At 38.2% G+C, this 15,992-nt stretch overlaps 3 protein-coding genes across 4 annotated transcripts; 1 reads left to right on the top strand and 2 right to left on the bottom strand.

The window, feature by feature from the left end:
* Positions 1 to 743: 743 nt before the first annotated feature.
* Positions 744 to 6,808, bottom strand: zcchc8 (zinc finger, CCHC domain containing 8). Its single transcript, XM_055048747.1, has 14 exons — positions 6,489 to 6,808; positions 6,325 to 6,367; positions 6,168 to 6,242; positions 5,764 to 5,866; positions 4,497 to 4,574; positions 4,303 to 4,406; positions 4,028 to 4,093; positions 3,887 to 3,947; positions 3,654 to 3,784; positions 3,385 to 3,527; positions 3,160 to 3,263; positions 2,861 to 2,947; positions 1,983 to 2,103; positions 744 to 1,886 (listed from the first exon to the last, which is right to left on the bottom strand). Exons 1-14 carry the CDS (start codon positions 6,727 to 6,729, stop codon positions 1,090 to 1,092), a joined length of 2,154 nt encoding a protein of 717 aa, XP_054904722.1. The 5' UTR covers positions 6,730 to 6,808; the 3' UTR covers positions 744 to 1,089.
* A 117-nt stretch (positions 6,809 to 6,925) lies between these two features.
* si:ch211-110p13.9 (uncharacterized protein LOC562347 homolog) lies at positions 6,926 to 9,415 on the top strand. The gene is made up of 4 exons (XM_055048749.1): positions 6,926 to 7,251; positions 7,405 to 7,534; positions 7,649 to 7,782; positions 8,234 to 9,415. The coding sequence occupies exons 1-4, from the start codon at positions 7,135 to 7,137 to the stop codon at positions 9,002 to 9,004; spliced, it is 1,152 nt and encodes a 383-aa protein (XP_054904724.1). The 5' UTR covers positions 6,926 to 7,134; the 3' UTR covers positions 9,005 to 9,415.
* A 727-nt stretch (positions 9,416 to 10,142) lies between these two features.
* rsrc2 (arginine/serine-rich coiled-coil 2) lies at positions 10,143 to 15,498 on the bottom strand. Of its 2 annotated transcripts, XM_055049257.1 has the most exons (10): positions 15,382 to 15,498; positions 14,030 to 14,171; positions 13,728 to 13,768; positions 12,594 to 12,757; positions 11,912 to 12,043; positions 11,688 to 11,804; positions 11,429 to 11,514; positions 11,083 to 11,342; positions 10,909 to 10,998; positions 10,143 to 10,819 (listed from the first exon to the last, which is right to left on the bottom strand). In XM_055049257.1, exons 1-10 carry the CDS (start codon positions 15,385 to 15,387, stop codon positions 10,634 to 10,636), a joined length of 1,224 nt encoding a protein of 407 aa, XP_054905232.1. In that variant the 5' UTR covers positions 15,388 to 15,498; the 3' UTR covers positions 10,143 to 10,633. The 2 variants fall into 2 exon arrangements, with proteins under 2 accessions (XP_054905232.1, XP_054905233.1); XM_055049258.1 differs by lacking the exon at positions 11,688 to 11,804.
* Positions 15,499 to 15,992: the final 494 nt, after the last annotated feature.

The following is a 15,992-nucleotide window of genomic DNA, read 5'->3' as shown; positions in this document are numbered from 1 at the left end:
CTGGAAAATAGAATAAAAAAAATACTATGATTTATTGCTTCAAAGCATAAAGACATACAGTTAAAAATGTAGGCTATGTTAGTGCCACCGTTCTGAGATGTTGGAGCTGAGCCACCCTGTAGAGGACAGTGGATTCAGCTGCTTGCATCTCACTGCGTTCAGGCAGAATCCATGTCTCCTGACCACAGCTGTTGGTTACATAGACCCATTAGTTACTTACTCTCCATCCTACTTGTAAGACAACACATTTAAATGTATCCACCTGTTGCAAAGACAGACCGCTGACCTGGAGCGGTCTGTGGTTGTGAGCTGTTTCACAAATTACTTTTACTTTGAAAAAGGAGATTAGAAACAGGCTCAGAGGTCACTATAAGGACTATGTCTCTTAAAGATGTCTCTTCAACCACCCTGTTCAGGCTTGATCTCTGATTGAAAAGACATCAGGGGTGTCAAACTTCAGTCTGGACAAGACTGTCCTGCAGTTTATAGATGTGGCACAGGTACAAAACACTGTATTGAAATAGCTTAATTACCTCCTCCTTGTGTCAATAAGTTCTCCAAAGCCTTGCTATTGACCTAATTATTCTATTCAGGTGTGGTGCAGCAGAGGTACATCTAAAAGTTGCAGGGCAGTGGCCCTCCAGGACTGCAGTTTGACTCCTGTGGGATAGATGGATGATCTCTATTTCACTGCGGCAAAAATCCGGAATGGTCAAAAAGATTGCCATGACACAGGCCAAGCATGACTGGTGGTTCAGTTCCTTTGTAACCATTTATTCATCCCAGTAAAAATGTCAGCAAAAAAGTAAAATATAGACAGAAAGTGAGAACACAAGAATGTTTACTTAAGACCTTCAAAGCAATCCAAATTTGACAAGAAAAAAAGTCACTTAAACATGACCATATAAAAATGAAACACTATACCGATTTACATAAAAAAATTAAAAAACATACAAAAAGGTTATGTTACTGCAGCAGAAATTTAAACTGCCTGTAGCCTTACAGATGAAAAAATGATCAAGTTTAGTGAGGATGAGATATTTTGGTTTTAAAATGTCCATGTTGTGTTCTGAATCAATATGAAACATTTCATTTTCTCTTTGACAAGCTTCGAGGGGAACCTTTTAGTAAGTCTCTGATTTTCAGGTACGTTCCAGTAGCTTCAGCTACTTCCGTGTATTCAGGGGTGTCTTCAAATTGAACAATGCCGGCTGCAAATTTGCTCCGATGAGGAACAGCTATGATCTTCTCATGACTAGACAAAACATCTCCAGCCCCCTCATTGAGGATCTCTGCATTTTGCCTGTCAGGGCTGTCATCTTGGAGTTTGACAGACTCTACATCAGGGCTCTGAGGACTTTCGTCGTCTACTTTTATGGGCCAGTAGATTGGAGTCGAACTCTCTTGTACAGCCGGTTTCTTTTGATCCTCACTGTCACAGCAAGATTCAGCAGGTCTCACCTTGTCTGGCTTCTCATCAACATCTTCCATTTCTGTGTCAATGTGTGCTGGTGTGGAAGTACTGGGCGAACTGGGAACAGGTGTACCTAAACCCGGTGTCCCACTGTCACTATTTGTGGCTGTGTCAGCATTTTCCAGAGCCGCCCAGATCAGCCTCTGCTGCTCTTCTAGTTCCTCCAGAGTCAGATCGTCTTCTGCTGCCTCGACAGTCTCATCTGCTAGCGGCACTTCCCGTCTCTGCAGAGCTGGAGAGCCGTTGGTGGGAGTCAGTGGAGGCGTCCCTTTTGGGAGAGGTGGGCGAGTAGGCGTGGAGGGAGGAGTGCCCAGAGGTAATGGAGGAGGTGAGCTGTAGCAAGGGGAGTTTGGAGGTAGGGGTGGTTGGAACTGGAAGTCACCAGCTCGATATGAATATGGTGTCCCTGGATCTGGGAAAAGCACAATGGAATGAGTATTATTCTGCATTTTAAGTTGAGTTTCGGCAAGACTTAAGTTAACATCAATTCTAGGAAATGTTGCAATACCTGATTCAATGTCCATATCCGAGCTCCTGTTTGAGTTTTGATCTGGGCTGGACTTAGTCTTCTTTTTGAGAGGAGGGGATGAGTCAAACTCTTGTCGCCTTTTGTTGCAGGAGCCACCAGGCTGTTGGCAAAGAAAACTGAGATTTTAGGGCTTTGATCAAGCAGTGTAGCCAAAAACAAGTTCCTCACAAAGTCAATAATGTTTTCCAATTCCAAAGAGTATAGCTGGACAATACATAGAAATGTATCAGGTAAGGGTTTCATATCAGGCAATATCGATGATTATTGATTAGGTTTTCTGATCTGAAATACTGCTAAAATAGTCACATCATCTCTCTGGTTTTACCTACAATTTGATTTGAGCTGTTCCACTCCTTTTCTCCTTTCATTCCACATTGTTATTTTTCCATTTTTAAGCAGTTATTAGGCATGACGGCAAGACCTGAAACTGCTGCAGCCCAAGCTACTAAACAGGTTGTTGCTAGATAAGCATAGAGCAAGTGAGTTGCTAGATAACTGATGAGGAAGTTAGTTACTTGCTCAACCTTGCTTAATGGGCCTGATATGTGAAGCAGCTAAAGCCTTTTGTCTGCCTCCATCTCCTAGGATGCTCTGCAGCTCTGGATCAGACTTCAGTGAAATTACTGAACATTCTAATTGACGTTAAAGATTACATCTCTATCGTGATATATGTGATAATTTAGTTATCCGGCCTTATCAAAGAACCTTCCTTTCAAAAGCCTTACGCTATTGGTGTCCTTATGTTGTAGAAAGTTGGTGCGGACAGTGCATGAAAGCGTACAGAAGAAATGGATGATTTGATATTGTTGAGTTTGGTTTGGCCATAAAGAATGAAAAGTCAAAACTCAAAGCATTACCTTAGGGAAGTTGCTGGAAAGGTAGGCTGCATAGTTTTGCTTCATGTGGCTGGTCTGCATTGGAATCGAACCATAATGCATAAACTCCTGGAAGTCAGACAAGATTATAACAATTTAAAAATGCAGAGCAATTACACCAGATCTATCCCGAACTCCCAAATTTAATAAAACTGTGCAGTCAATGCAATAATAAATATCTAGATTTTTTTCCCCCCCAAATTCAAATTCAAAACTACAGTACCTATGGATTAAAAATAAATAGCTCTCAGTATATAGCATTTGGTTTGAAATGTACTTACATCTTTAATTTGATGTGCAGGCACATTAAAGCCAGGGAAATCCACCAGTTTGGAAACATCGTAAGAAATGTTTTGTGAAGTGCTGCCGACATCATCATTTGATACTGCAAAAACAGGAGAAAAACTTTGTGACAAAGTTCAAATTTTGTGCAACCAAAATACATGTTAATTTTATCTGAAAAAAAAAATACAGAAGGAAAACATGATTACAAACAGAAAACATACCATTTCCATCATAGAGTGATAAGCCAGAGTTTTCCATCTCTGCCTCTTTGAGCCAACCTGGTGGATAACCCAGCTGCCTCATTCGATAAATTAGAGGAGGGAGGGTGTTACCGGCTACTCCCAGTGCTGCTAACAGCTCCTCACTGTTTAGAAATCAAGATGAAACATAATAAACATAAAATCAGACAACAAAATATGTGTTGTCTGATTTTATTGGAAGTTGTATGTGATCATTGTTTCTTTTGGTTTGCACAAATTCTCAATCCTACCTTAAGACTCCAGGCTTGAATTTCCCGAAGCGCTCCTCGACTTCATCAGCATGGTAACGTTGGTTGCTCTGAGTGACCTGGTTCTGATTAAACGCTTTTCTTCTTTCGTTTATCGCAGCCATATCTTTAGGCTAGGGAGGGGACAAAGTATAAATGCAGAAAATTAAGTAGTGGTTTTTCATGTTGAGAGTTTTACTTGCATTCCTGCCATATTAGTCGCTCCAGTCGAGTACCTGGGGACAATCTCTGAGCTGATGAGCGCTGGAGCCACAGTTGAAACACATAGACTTGGGTCTGTGAAAATAATCATGCCACAAATGTAAACATTTTAGTAGACAAATTTGAAAAATTTATAAATAATTAAAGTCTTTCACCTTTTGTTTTTAATTTCCATTTCTAATCCATCTGTTCCAACAACTTGGTTATAAACCTGCTGGTAGCTGTGTAACAATTCAGGAAAATGCTCTACTTTAAAAAAAAAATTGATCAAATATACTTTAATACAACAGTTAAAGAAATTTGATGAATAGTCATTTATTGATTTTTCTGTTTTAGGTTTTTCTTGAAACCCAAACGACTCCCAAAGCATCTAGAAATATGTTCTAAAAAATCTCTGGAAAAAATGCTAGATAATCCATTTCAAAGATACATTGGAACGTCCCATCCATCAGTCAGCTGGGGGTTTTCATTCACCAGAGGCTGTCCAAGTTTGTCAACACTGAAGGTAGAAAAATATAAAACACTCCCAACAACCTAAGAGACAAAATAGTGCAATAATATACAATTTTCCTTTTCTTATGACAGCATGTTCTGCTTTATGTGGAGATAAATGTAGGCACTTACTTTAAAGGCTTCTGTTGTAGTTCTCACACTACTGGAAGACAACTTCTCAGGATCTTCATCCAACGCAAAAGCTGAATTCTTCAGAAAGTGAAACATGTTTCAGTGGAAGTTTATTTGAAGTGAGATGTATGGATTTTTAAATTTAAAAAGGTTAAAAGCAGCCAATATTTCCCTTACAGTAGATTATTATTTCAGAGTCTTCATTTAGCATAAATTTGTATTAGTTGGACTATGAGGCTGAAACTAATGGCTTGAAGTGATACCTGAGAGGCACTAAGAGCCAAATTGACTTTTGTGTAAACAACTCCAAACTCAAAAACGTCATGGCGGTTCATACAAGTGCTACATTGTGAGGCTTTAAGTCATTGGCATGTTTGTATTAGGTTGTAATTTGAAAAACCAATGATTTCTACACAATAAATTTACATAATATGAAACATGCCAAAGTTGGAAGTAGCAGAGCAAAGTAACTGGTTTGCAAATTAACTAAATTTTACAATAAGCACACACTTAACATGTCCCTATAAAACTCTGGCACTTGTTGCTCCGATAGCAGAATGCACCTTTAATTTCACACAGATTAATCTGTGGTTTCAGCAACATGGTTCAAACACAGAGAACACCCCACATTGTAGTTGGGCTACAACCAAACAACAAGAAAACTCTGGAAGAAGCCCCAGACTTAACACATTGTATTTGCATTCTGTTGTGAAAGGCGATTTATTGGTTTATGACATCTGATTTCATCTGTGACTGGAGTCTGAAACAGAATATAGCCACTTAAACATATACAAATGCACAAATAATTATTGCCGATTATTATTTAATTTTTAAGAAAATTAAAAGCGAATTAAACTACATTTTACATTCTATATCTGTAAGGCTCAAAGATCTTTCTGGTCTGACCATGGCACAAAGGCAGCCAGCTGTCTGCATTTCTCCTTCCGATGATCCTAAAACTCGAGCGTGGAAAAGCCTGCTGCTAAGATGAAAGTGCAGCTTTCGTTATTATAGATTTACTTTTAAATTGTAAAAAATAATCATCATCTGTGAGAAATACTTTACTTTTACCTAAGAATGAATTTTTGAAAAGTCATGCCACTAACCCATGCCACGCAAAATGTTTTGCAGGAAAAACTTGTTTATTAAAATGAATATAATGATTTACCACAGCTTACAACTCTCTAGTGTAATCACACTTTAGAAATCCCTGGACTATTCCTTTAAAACACAACGTTGAAAATACAATACATTTCTAGGTAAATACCTGTGGTTTCATGTGAAACACTGATATCTTCTTTTCATCTCCTGGTTTCTGGTGCTTCAAAATGACACTGCAGATGCAGTCTTCGATTTCTTGGCGACATTGTCTTAAAGAGAAGGATTATTTAGTATTCTTTTTTTTCCACCTTTGTTTTGAGCTGTTCAATCTGAAATAAGCCTTTTTGTTTCATTAAAATGTCAAAATGCGTCTATTTGCTAACATCTACAGAAGCAACCAACCATGCAAATGAACATAGTCTCTACATCTATTTTGTCCAGTAAAGATCTTAAAGATTATTTACAAGTACAGGAAGAACCAAAAAGACACAAATGTTGCTTTCTACTTGACTGTTTCCCATCTTGCTGTCCTCTAATGAGCCCCTCTGAACGGCGCAATATTGAACTTACTTTGATATAATATTGTTGGTGAAGAGGATTTGAAGAAGTGGCCCGTCGATGTTGATATCTTCCACTGTGATGCCGCTGTGAAGCAGGCAGAAATGTGCCTTTGGTTAGGTTTCGTTTTAACTAAAGTGGACAGTCTGGTTTACACTTAGAAGATTACCTCGGTCGTGTCAGGATATTGAGCTTCCGCCTTAATACTTTATGTGAGATAACAGTTAAAGAAACAGAGAGAGGCACGCAGAGTAAACAATCGCATGTTTTACAGCTCGAGAGCTTGCAGCCAGGGCTAGTGATAGCAAACATGCTACACTGACGCAAGGATATTTTCCTCCGAAAGCCTCTCGATATTATCTTCGCACTCTTCCAGCCTGCTCCGGAGCTCGCTCGCCTCTTCGTTTTCTCCATCGTCCTGTGTGAAGTGAATGTGTCTGGAGACCGGTGGGACAGAGTCCTCGAGTTGCTGGAAAAGCTCACTGTCTCCGAAATCAACTTCGGCCATTTTTAGCCTTTCAGCGCTAGCTAAACGGAAGTTCGGTCGTGAAACGAACCGTTTTTGTGCGTTCATTGGTTCTTCTCCTGTCACGTGTTCTGACTGGATTCGCTCATATAATCCCAGTCACGTATTTCAGTTTAATAGACGTCAAACAATGTGAAACAGTCTTGCTTTTTCTTCATCCATTGATAATAGAAAGTCAAATTAAACGTTTAACAGACCACAAACAGTGCAAGAATGTAATTCTAACGGCTGTCAAGATTATCAGGGCAGAGGGGTCTCTTGGTAGAAATGCATGCCGTATTCTTCAGAACTTTGTCTTCCAGTTGGTGGCGGTAGTGCGCTAAAACATCTATTGCTAAACACCATTAAACGAGTAGAAGAAGAAGAAAGAACGAAGAAGAAGAAGAACGTAAACATTCAATTGATACGCCACATAATGCCAGCGTGAGAAAAGCTATTTATTTGCTTGTAGTTATGTCAAGCTGTTCACCTGCCCCGTTAGCTTTACCTCAGTGGGAAGGAGGCTGTCGGAAGATTCGTTTTATTTACTTAGTGAATCCAACATCGTTCAGATTGAGCAGCTGCCTGCAGGTAAAATCTTCTGATTTGGTCGCGTAATTTGATTAATATTAAGTTAAAGTCAATATCTAAACTTTAAGTTTGTGTTACAATGGTCAAACACACATTTTTATTTTAACTGCAGTCAAATAACATCCTTCCGTTTTTCCGTTTCCATTTTGCCAGGATCCAGTAATTCCTCTGTATTTAGGAGCTGATCTCCTGTCCAATACTGACATCCGCGTGGAAAACCATCCCAGGTACCATGCCAAGTTTGCGAAGAAAGGACTTGCCACTAAAGTACACTTTTCTTCAGGTAAAATGTACAACTCCATTTTAAAGTCCAATGAAAATCTCAACACCATGGCTATGGTAGTGGCGGCTATTATTATCTGACTTTATTTAACCTAATGTTGTTTGTTTGTTGCAGCATTCAGATTCCAGGGATTGAGGGTTCCTGCTGCAAATAACAGCTTGTGGTTTTACAGCATCCAAGGACTTTTCCGCTTAGCCTTCGAAATATACAATAAGCAAGAGCAGCTTGCAGTGTTGGAGAATTTCCAGGTACAAATGCATGCACACTAACCTGATATTATATTATTTTCCACAGTTTTTGTCATAATTTTACATAAACTAAAAAGTGAGCCATTTCTTATCTAGCTGTGTATCTTTCACCATATGTAAGTTGGGATATGTTTATATTTGAACCTGTGTTGCTTAGAGAAAATCTGCAGTGTCTTTAGATGTTAGTATTAAAAATAATTAAAAGCTCAAAATTATATTTATTTAATGATAGCAGTATGTACATTTCTTAGGATATGTTTGTGTAGCTTCTCAGTTGCTTTGTCTGCAACACTCCTAAGACTTCTCGTGTTTCCTGAAGACGTTTCAATTCTCAGCCGAAAGACTTCTTCAGGGCTGAAACATCTTCGAGAAACAAGAGGAGTGGCTTATGTGTCATTTGACTCTTACTGGACATGTTTAACATATAATTCAGATTGTCTTTTCGTCGCAGGATGTTTGGAAATCACAGATAAACGAAAGCCCGCTGGAAATGAATTACAGCCTCAATGTGCAGCTTGACATTCCAGCGCATCCAAGCGACAGAGATTTGGAAATACCTGGACATAATTTGAGCCAGATTAACGGGAATGTCATGCATGCATCTGCTGAAGACACAGCCGATACAGCAGCAGATCATGATTATTGTACTTTCACCAAACAAAGCTGCCAAACCGAGCAGATCCATCCCACTGTAGCCGCTCTCAGAGAAAAACTGCACCACTTGGATGACCAACTTCGCTCTCCCCCTCAAGGCTGCACAGATCGCTTGGAAACTATGTTGCTGCTCTTAGAGAAGATTGATCGATACATGAATGGCAGCCTGGATGAAAAGGATGCAGCTGAAGCTGTGTTAGCACTACTGAACGCTGAAGACTGGACTAAAGACTCTGTGTATTCCAGTTACATGCTTACTTTTATAGGACGGTGGCTTGGGCAGCGCTTTCATGCAGCCAACAGCAGCATCAGCCAGAAAGTGGAGAGTTTTAAAGTTCAGCACATCGAACAGATCAGTGATTTGCCACCTGCAGAGGAGCTGGCTGCAGAACTGTTTCCAGAGGCTATGCAGACTCTGCTGCTGCACTGGATGGGCTTATGCGATGAGTCGACTGAAGGAAAGAGACGCAGCGAATATCCAATCCTGCTTCTTATTCTGGAGTTTGCAAACCATAACCTCATTACCGGTGTCGCTCATGTGCTCTACTCAACTCTTATATGTAAATGAGAGAGGATTTCCATAGAGCAACCAACATAATATCTGCACAATTCTTATAGATGGCATTTTTGTATAAAGCACGTCTGTCCAAAGAATATATCATTTCCAGTCCTAAATTTGCAGGATCGTTGTTATAGTTTGGTTTATAAACTGTCTATGAAAACATGTCATTCATAGAAATACTATTCTATAATATAACTTGATTTTGGCCAAACATAAGTTATATGGTGTTTTTTTGTTAATTTGTGTCAAAGAATAGGAAGTCATTTTTCCAAGTCCCAGAGTTTTGCATTAGTTTTACAATAATTGTCTTCAAACTCTGCTTTACTTGAATACTTATCCTAATATTGCACACAATATCAGGAGAAAGTGGGATATCTTATTGCACTGACTTAAATAAACAAATACTCAACTAAACTATATTCATGTCTTTTCACATTGGATTAACTATAAACAGTCCACAAAAAGTGAGTGATCTGTGCTGCTCCTGCTTAAAAACTTTTCTTTTTAAGCTCTGGTTTTATTGAAAAATTACATCTGGCTACATCTGCTGTTTTGGCAAAGAGACAAAATAGTTTTTTTAATAAAATGCTTCTAAAATATTTTATATTCAATTGAACCCTAAACATAACCAGATTTTAGAGGTATAGGTCACCTGAATCCATGGTACTTTATTCAACAATAGTCAATATAAATGGTCTTTACTTTATATAACTCTTTATCAAGTCCAGAGGACTCCAAAATGTTTCACACTACATTCCAGTTCTGATTTTCTTTGTGATATTGTCTGGGTTGACTAATGGTTACATTTTAGTTATTTAGTAATTGTTTTGGGAAAAAAAGAAACATCTAGTAGTAGCTTTACTGTACCCTACTTTTTGCATCTACTTGACTGATATTATGAAGTACAACCTTTACTTGAGTACAACTTAGTTACCTCACTCAATGAAGAACAAACCTGTTCATAAATATGTGCTCATATATCAATGAACATCCATTTTCTCCCCAAGACATAGTAATGTAGCAGAATCTGTTGTTAGGTCATCCAATAAAAAATAACTCAGAACTGTTCTTTAACATTCATGACATCAATATAACACATTAGCATCTGGATGTGGTTTTCTAAGACACAAAGTGATGCATGAAACCTTTTTCAACACAAGATTTATTTCATGAATGAGTGAAACATTTCAAACTCATTTCTATCCAAAGCAGTCAAGGAGACAAGTGCTTATAACCACCCATGATTGATTTTCCCCAATGACAAGTGAAAATGGGGGATTCCGAAAATGCTACTGTGTCCTTTGCTAGATGAATGTAAACAGCGTCAACTTAAACCACATCGTACTCCGACAACCACACATCAATATATTTGTTTTTCATAAAAAAGAATCACATTATTAAAAGGAAATATCTACTTCAACTTCTCATCCACCAGTCAAGATAATTCCTCCTTTTTCCCCACGGACTTAAAGATTAATAAACGCTGAGACAAACTCAGCATCTTACTATATACATGTTACAATTTACGAGGCTTTTGTCTATAAATAATATACAGAGTCAGAGCAACATCCATGCAAGCTCGAGGGCTGGCAATGAATTACGTGACGAGATGAGGACGAGCGCCGAGGTTTGGCACTAGATGGAATCCATCCCACGAGAGAAAGAGGACGAAAAGCCAAGTCCCATTCCTCTCTGGGTGTGTGTCTGAGATCGAGCCATCTCGTACTGAACATCGAGGTTCTTGAACATCTCCTCTTGCTTCTGAAGAGTCTTTAAGCCTTCATCGTTGAGTTGTTTGGTAGCTTCTGCATCATCCTCACCCTGCAAACACACGGAGGGTAAAATATCCTTTCACTCTAAACTTAAAACTCAAAAAGTGGTGAAAATATGACAGAAAGTAAGAGGTTTACCTTAATGCCCATTAGTTTGCGAAATTTAACATTCTGGTCCTTGTTTCCAAAATTTAGTTTCTCCCACAACTCAGCAGTTTGTGACTTTTCCTTAGAAAGTACAAAACAAAAATATAAGTATTTTGGTAAGCAATCGTCAAATATTTTTACAAGTTTCCAGGAAAACAAACGTACCCCGTCTTTTTTCCCCTGCCATAACATCTTCCTCTTTTTCTCCTGTTCGGCAAACTTCATGGGGTTAACAGCAGACGGGTTGTAGTAACTGGGCACAGCAATGCCAGTCTCTGCGAGGGTTTTGGCTTGAAGGGCTGCCATCTGTGCAGCCATGGCAATCTGAGGGGTGACCTGCGTCCCAGAGGCCAAAAGGGCGGCCACGTTCAGGGCAGGGTTAGAGGCGGCCGCCGCAGCAGCAGCTGCAATGGGGGCAGCCACAGCTGAGGACAGAACGATGAGCATTAGCACCAGAATCTGAACAAAAAGATCCAACACTGTGAACGCTTACACAGCAATAATACATCACCTGCAGCCATTTCGTGCTGTTGCTGCTGTTGTTTCTCCAACATTTCCTTCTCTTTCTGCTCCTGTAGTTTCTTGGCTCTCTCTAGTCTGGAAAGAAAAAAAAACAAAAAAAAAAAACAACAACAACCATTGACCTCATTTTCTCTTTTTTAAAAAAATTAAATCACATGATTCTCGAGTCTTTATAAGAACTGGACGCACAGAAGCCTCAGAACAAACTCTTGTTAATTTACATTCAACTAACAAAAACATTCCTTTACCTTCTGGCTAAAGCCTCTTGTGCATCCATTGCTGTGTTTCGCCCACGGAAGACCAGCGGACTAATAGACTTGCTTAGACTCTTTCTGTGCACTTTTTCAACCCTCTTCTTTCGCTCCCTGACGCAATAATCAATGGATAATTAGGAAGAATAGTTTGGGTACCTCCACTCTCTTGCGCAAATTTGTAAGAGTTACAATAAATGATTTGATTTTATAACACTCACCTGCTTTTGCTACGACTTCGGCTGTGGTGACGATGTTTGGTTCTGGAACCTGAACGAGACCTAGCTTTCTTCTTCCTGTCCTGGCTGCGCGATCTTGACCGCCACTGATCCCTGCTTCTGCTGTGATGCCGTCTGCAGTGAAAAACAAAAATGAACAAATTACTGTCAATAAATAGTTAAGAAACACAAATCCAGCCATAATTTTATTAGAGCTGCCACTTACGATAATGTATTCTAGCCATTATTTTGTTGAGGAGTTGATTAGTCGGATTGGTTACTTTAGACCTAAAACCTGCCAGTGATATAAACAATTAAGGGCTTAACTGAATGCCCCTAGCAAAGTTTATTATCTGTCAGAATAAACTGAAAAACATGTTGAAAGAGGAAGTCTGGCACAGTGGTTTTTGTATATTTCCACTGTAATATCCACAGTAAATATTATTCATTTTATTTTGCAGGAGTAAATGACAAAGTCTTTCTAAAAGTAATCAAGCTGTTGGTTTTGTCTCAAACATGGCGGTATGTTCAGAGACAGCTTGTGACTGTCATTTTGATAGAATATTACCTTAACCCAGGTAATATTTTGGGTGAAGAAAAACAAATCCATAACCCATAGTATTTCTCTCTTCTCTGTCACAAGACAAATTGCATGTGAAAATAGCTGCTTATCAATCGGACAAACCTCTCTCTTGAGTGTGACCTGGACAAGCTCCGCCCCCTCGAAGACTTCCTTTCCTTCCGTCTGGATCGGTCTTCTCCGTTCTCTGCTGGATGTCTCTCCTGCTCTTGGTGATCGTCTGATTTTCTGTGAGATTTTGATGGCTTCTCTGAATCCCTTTTTCGTGCCTGTTTTAAGAAGAAGTTGTCTCTTTCAGGAAAATAGTGCAACAAAAAGAGTTAGTACCATGGCTTAGAGCAAAAGGTTTGTAAAAAAAAAAAAAATCTGACAAGACGAATTGACCTTGTCATTTCGAATCCCATGTTTAAAAAAACATCATAATTTTCAGATCATGACTGCACTGTTTTGGTTGCACTGATAAGGTGACCAAAGAATAGCAACAATAACAAATGAAGCCAGCATTTCTGGAACTTTTTGCTAGACTTAATGACCCTAATGATGTGCATGCAAATGTTAAACCCTGACTATCAAGGCAGAAACTTTGAATCAGTGTTAAAAATTCATTAACAATTCAATGAAACCTAAACACTGAATTGGACCAATTTAAAGGTTAAAATAGGGATGGGCATTCAACTGGTTTTGTGTTTAAGTTTAAAGCATTTTGAGATTCAGTGAATGCCCATTCCTAGCTGCAAGAGATGACAAGAGTTAATGCCACTTTTTCTACAAACATTGTGAGACAAATAGGAGTTTGAATGGCAGATAGTTACCTGTCCCAGTAGTAGGCATATTATTTTGCTATGTCAGCAGGGTCCTCTGTTCAGTCTCTTCGTGCATTAGCACGCTGAGTATGATTTATTGTAGAAATGTTATCATGTGATCTCCACACAGGATTTAACAAAAATAAAAGGAAAAAAAGCTTCTTCTTTTTTTTTTTTTTTTTACCAATTTATATGTTTACAATAATCACAGATATCCAAGGACACAAGCTTCCTGCGATACATGTGAGCATTAAGAGGGCAAAAAATGTCCTTTTGACATGAGCCTGTAGTCCTTTCTTTTTGTTCTGAGCTATTCTATCATAAAAATGTTGAACTTAGGCACCAAATACTCACCATGACCTAAAACTAGCAACTATGGTGCTTTACAATCAAATTAAAAATGTTTTTCATTCAATTAAATGAATATATTAATTACCTCTTTGCTCCTGCTCTGACTTCGTCTGTATTTTCTGTCACCTAGAAAAGACAGAATGCAGTTTTTCCAGCTGATCAGAATGTAAGTAGTGGAACCCATTTGGCAACAATTGCATAACAATCCCACATACAGAAAGGCTCTGAGGGGAATCGACAACTGACCGTATGTAAAATGCTTGCATAACAATATATTTTAAGAACTTTAGGCATTTTGAAAAACTTTACTGATAATATTTTGTAATCTAATCGCCAGCTATGTAAAACCTTCCTAGTAGATACTATGTACCTTTTCTTAGCACTTACGTTTTCGGTCCCTGGAACGAGACCTTGACCGCGAATGGTGGTGTTTGGAGAATCGGGGCGACCTAGAAGATTCCATGCTGTGCTTTCTTCTGTGATGAACTGGAGAACTTGATCTGTTCAACTCTGCAGAGTCATCACTTGCCTGAAACAAATGGGTTGAAAAGTAAAGCCAGTAGCAGATCAATCTATTTATGAAGAATAGACTCCAGAGTAACACAATAGCGTGAAGTGCTGACAGACCAGAAATAATAGCAGTATCGTAAATATTAAAGGGTTTGCTTTACTCTTATCACTCTTTATTTTCCTGATCGTGAGTTTTCATCACAATAAGCTCCTGTGATTTTTTTTCGTATAATTAATAAACTTAACTAGGCCCTCATCATTGTCGCGCACTAAATCTCAAAATTTCAGTCTACTAACTCATCCGCTGAATAAATAACTGCCGGATTCCACTAACAATGGAAAATGCTGTAACCATCAATTTTAACTCTTATTTAAAATTTTTAGGTTAATATTTGGACTTGACATAGTATTTTATTTAAAAAGCAACACATGCTGAACACTTCTTTGTTGTCATGCACTTGATTTTCTGTTTGTTTAATTGAATAACTAGAGTAATACTGGGCTGTTAATGATTATTATATTAAACAAAAACGCAGAATATTAAGCACTATTGAAATAAAACTTTTTTTTTTAAAGTTTGGGTCACAATCTATCAAACTTTTCCATCTGAATTGGCGACATAACTCCAAACTTTCAGCCTTTAAAATTTCTTAAACAGTTAAATTTCAGGCTCTGTACACAGTCTTAGCATCAATTTAGAGTTTTTTGGGTTGCCCTTTTATATGACTTAATTTTTTTTTTTAGACAAACAAAAACTTAAAAGAAACTGTCAATACACTTATTTAATGACTGACAAATGTCCAGATTTTAGTCCAACATCACACATTCACTAACCTATTATCTCAAAACACATCATGAACATATAACAGGTACTAAGCATGTTCGAGCTAGCGGTACTGAATGGCGTTTTATTAGGCTAACTTTACAGTTACAGCCAGAGCAAATACATATTTATGTACACAACTCAATGCTGTACATTTTAGCGTGTGGAAATTGGCTGGTTCACTTAGATTCAAAGCCGTAATTTGGGAAAGAGAAGTTAAATATGTGCCAACAGCTAATATTGTTTTTCTATAGCCAGTAGCCATGATGTCGCTAGGCTAACAACCATTGACCGTCGCCATCTTTAAGAAAAAAAAATCTGCACCACATAGTACACTTACGCCAGTATTTTGTTAAAACCGCTTATGTTGAGCACATAATAATGTAGCTTATCTATTAATACTTACCGACATAATCCGGGATCACCGATTTATATGGAATATATCCTTTTTGAAGCTGTTAAAGGCAAAACGGTAGAGGACTTTACTTCCAGCCAGGTCGATGTGTTCCTCAGCTAGCTACTGTCCTGGGTTGCCAGTTTGTACCGTAAATATGTTTCATTGCACTAAAATCGTCACTTTTGTCAAAGAATGCATAGGAACCGGATCATTGGAAATGTTTAAGACATACGTTTCCAAGTAATATGGATATAAACATAATGTGTATTTATTCCATTGACGCAACAATTAAAATAATTCCTTAAAAAAACTCAAACGCAAAGGTTTTTGCATTTGACGCCCTTTGACAGCAGTGTTAGACATCATACGTCTAATTTATTTTTATAATGCTGTTGCATGGCAAAGTAAACAGATTTGATAGAGAATGAAAACGTATTGGATGTAATGAAAGTTACTTTCGTAAATACAACTATGTATATCAAACCTGGCAACGCAGAATGGGCGAGGTTGTTTTTTACCCTGCAATGATTTCAACAGGCTCAAATAAGGCTTCACATTAGTTATATTTTTTAACGAATTCCCTTTGATATATTGGAATGTATACATTAAACACATTAAAA

Source organism: Poeciliopsis prolifica, unplaced genomic scaffold (assembly GCF_027474105.1).
Source record: "Poeciliopsis prolifica strain line A6 unplaced genomic scaffold, Auburn_PproV2 SCAFFOLD028, whole genome shotgun sequence".
Lineage (NCBI taxonomy): Eukaryota > Metazoa > Chordata > Actinopteri > Cyprinodontiformes > Poeciliidae > Poeciliopsis > Poeciliopsis prolifica.
The sequence above is the reverse complement of the archived record's forward strand: the minus strand, read 5'-3'. Positions and strand labels throughout refer to the sequence as shown.

Bases quoted from the DNA above. Each gene is read 5' to 3' on its own strand.
- si:ch211-110p13.9 (XM_055048749.1), top strand. From the start codon at position 7,135: ATGTCAAGCTGTTCACCTGCCCCGTTAGCTTTACCTCAGTGGGAAGGA. The intron at 7,252-7,404 runs GTAAAATCTTCT...CCATTTTGCCAG, and splicing joins GATTGAGCAGCTGCCTGCAG to GATCCAGTAATTCCTCTGTA. The intron at 7,783-8,233 runs GTACAAATGCAT...TTTTCGTCGCAG, and splicing joins CAGTGTTGGAGAATTTCCAG to GATGTTTGGAAATCACAGAT.
- zcchc8 (XM_055048747.1), bottom strand. From the start codon at position 6,729: ATGAACGCACAAAAACGGTTCGTTTCACGACCGAACTTCCGTTTAGCT. The intron at 4,575-5,763 runs GTATTTACCTAG...CACTTTCTGAAG, and splicing joins TGTTTCACATGAAACCACAG to AATTCAGCTTTTGCGTTGGA. The intron at 3,785-3,886 runs GTACTCGACTGG...TCCCCTCCCTAG, and splicing joins AGCTCAGAGATTGTCCCCAG to CCTAAAGATATGGCTGCGAT.
- rsrc2 (XM_055049257.1), bottom strand. The intron at 12,758-13,727 runs GTAATTAATATA...TTCTTAAAACAG, and splicing joins GTCAGAGCAGGAGCAAAGAG to GCACGAAAAAGGGATTCAGA. The intron at 10,999-11,082 runs GTACGTTTGTTT...GTACTTTCTAAG, and splicing joins GGCAGGGGAAAAAAGACGGG to GAAAAGTCACAAACTGCTGA.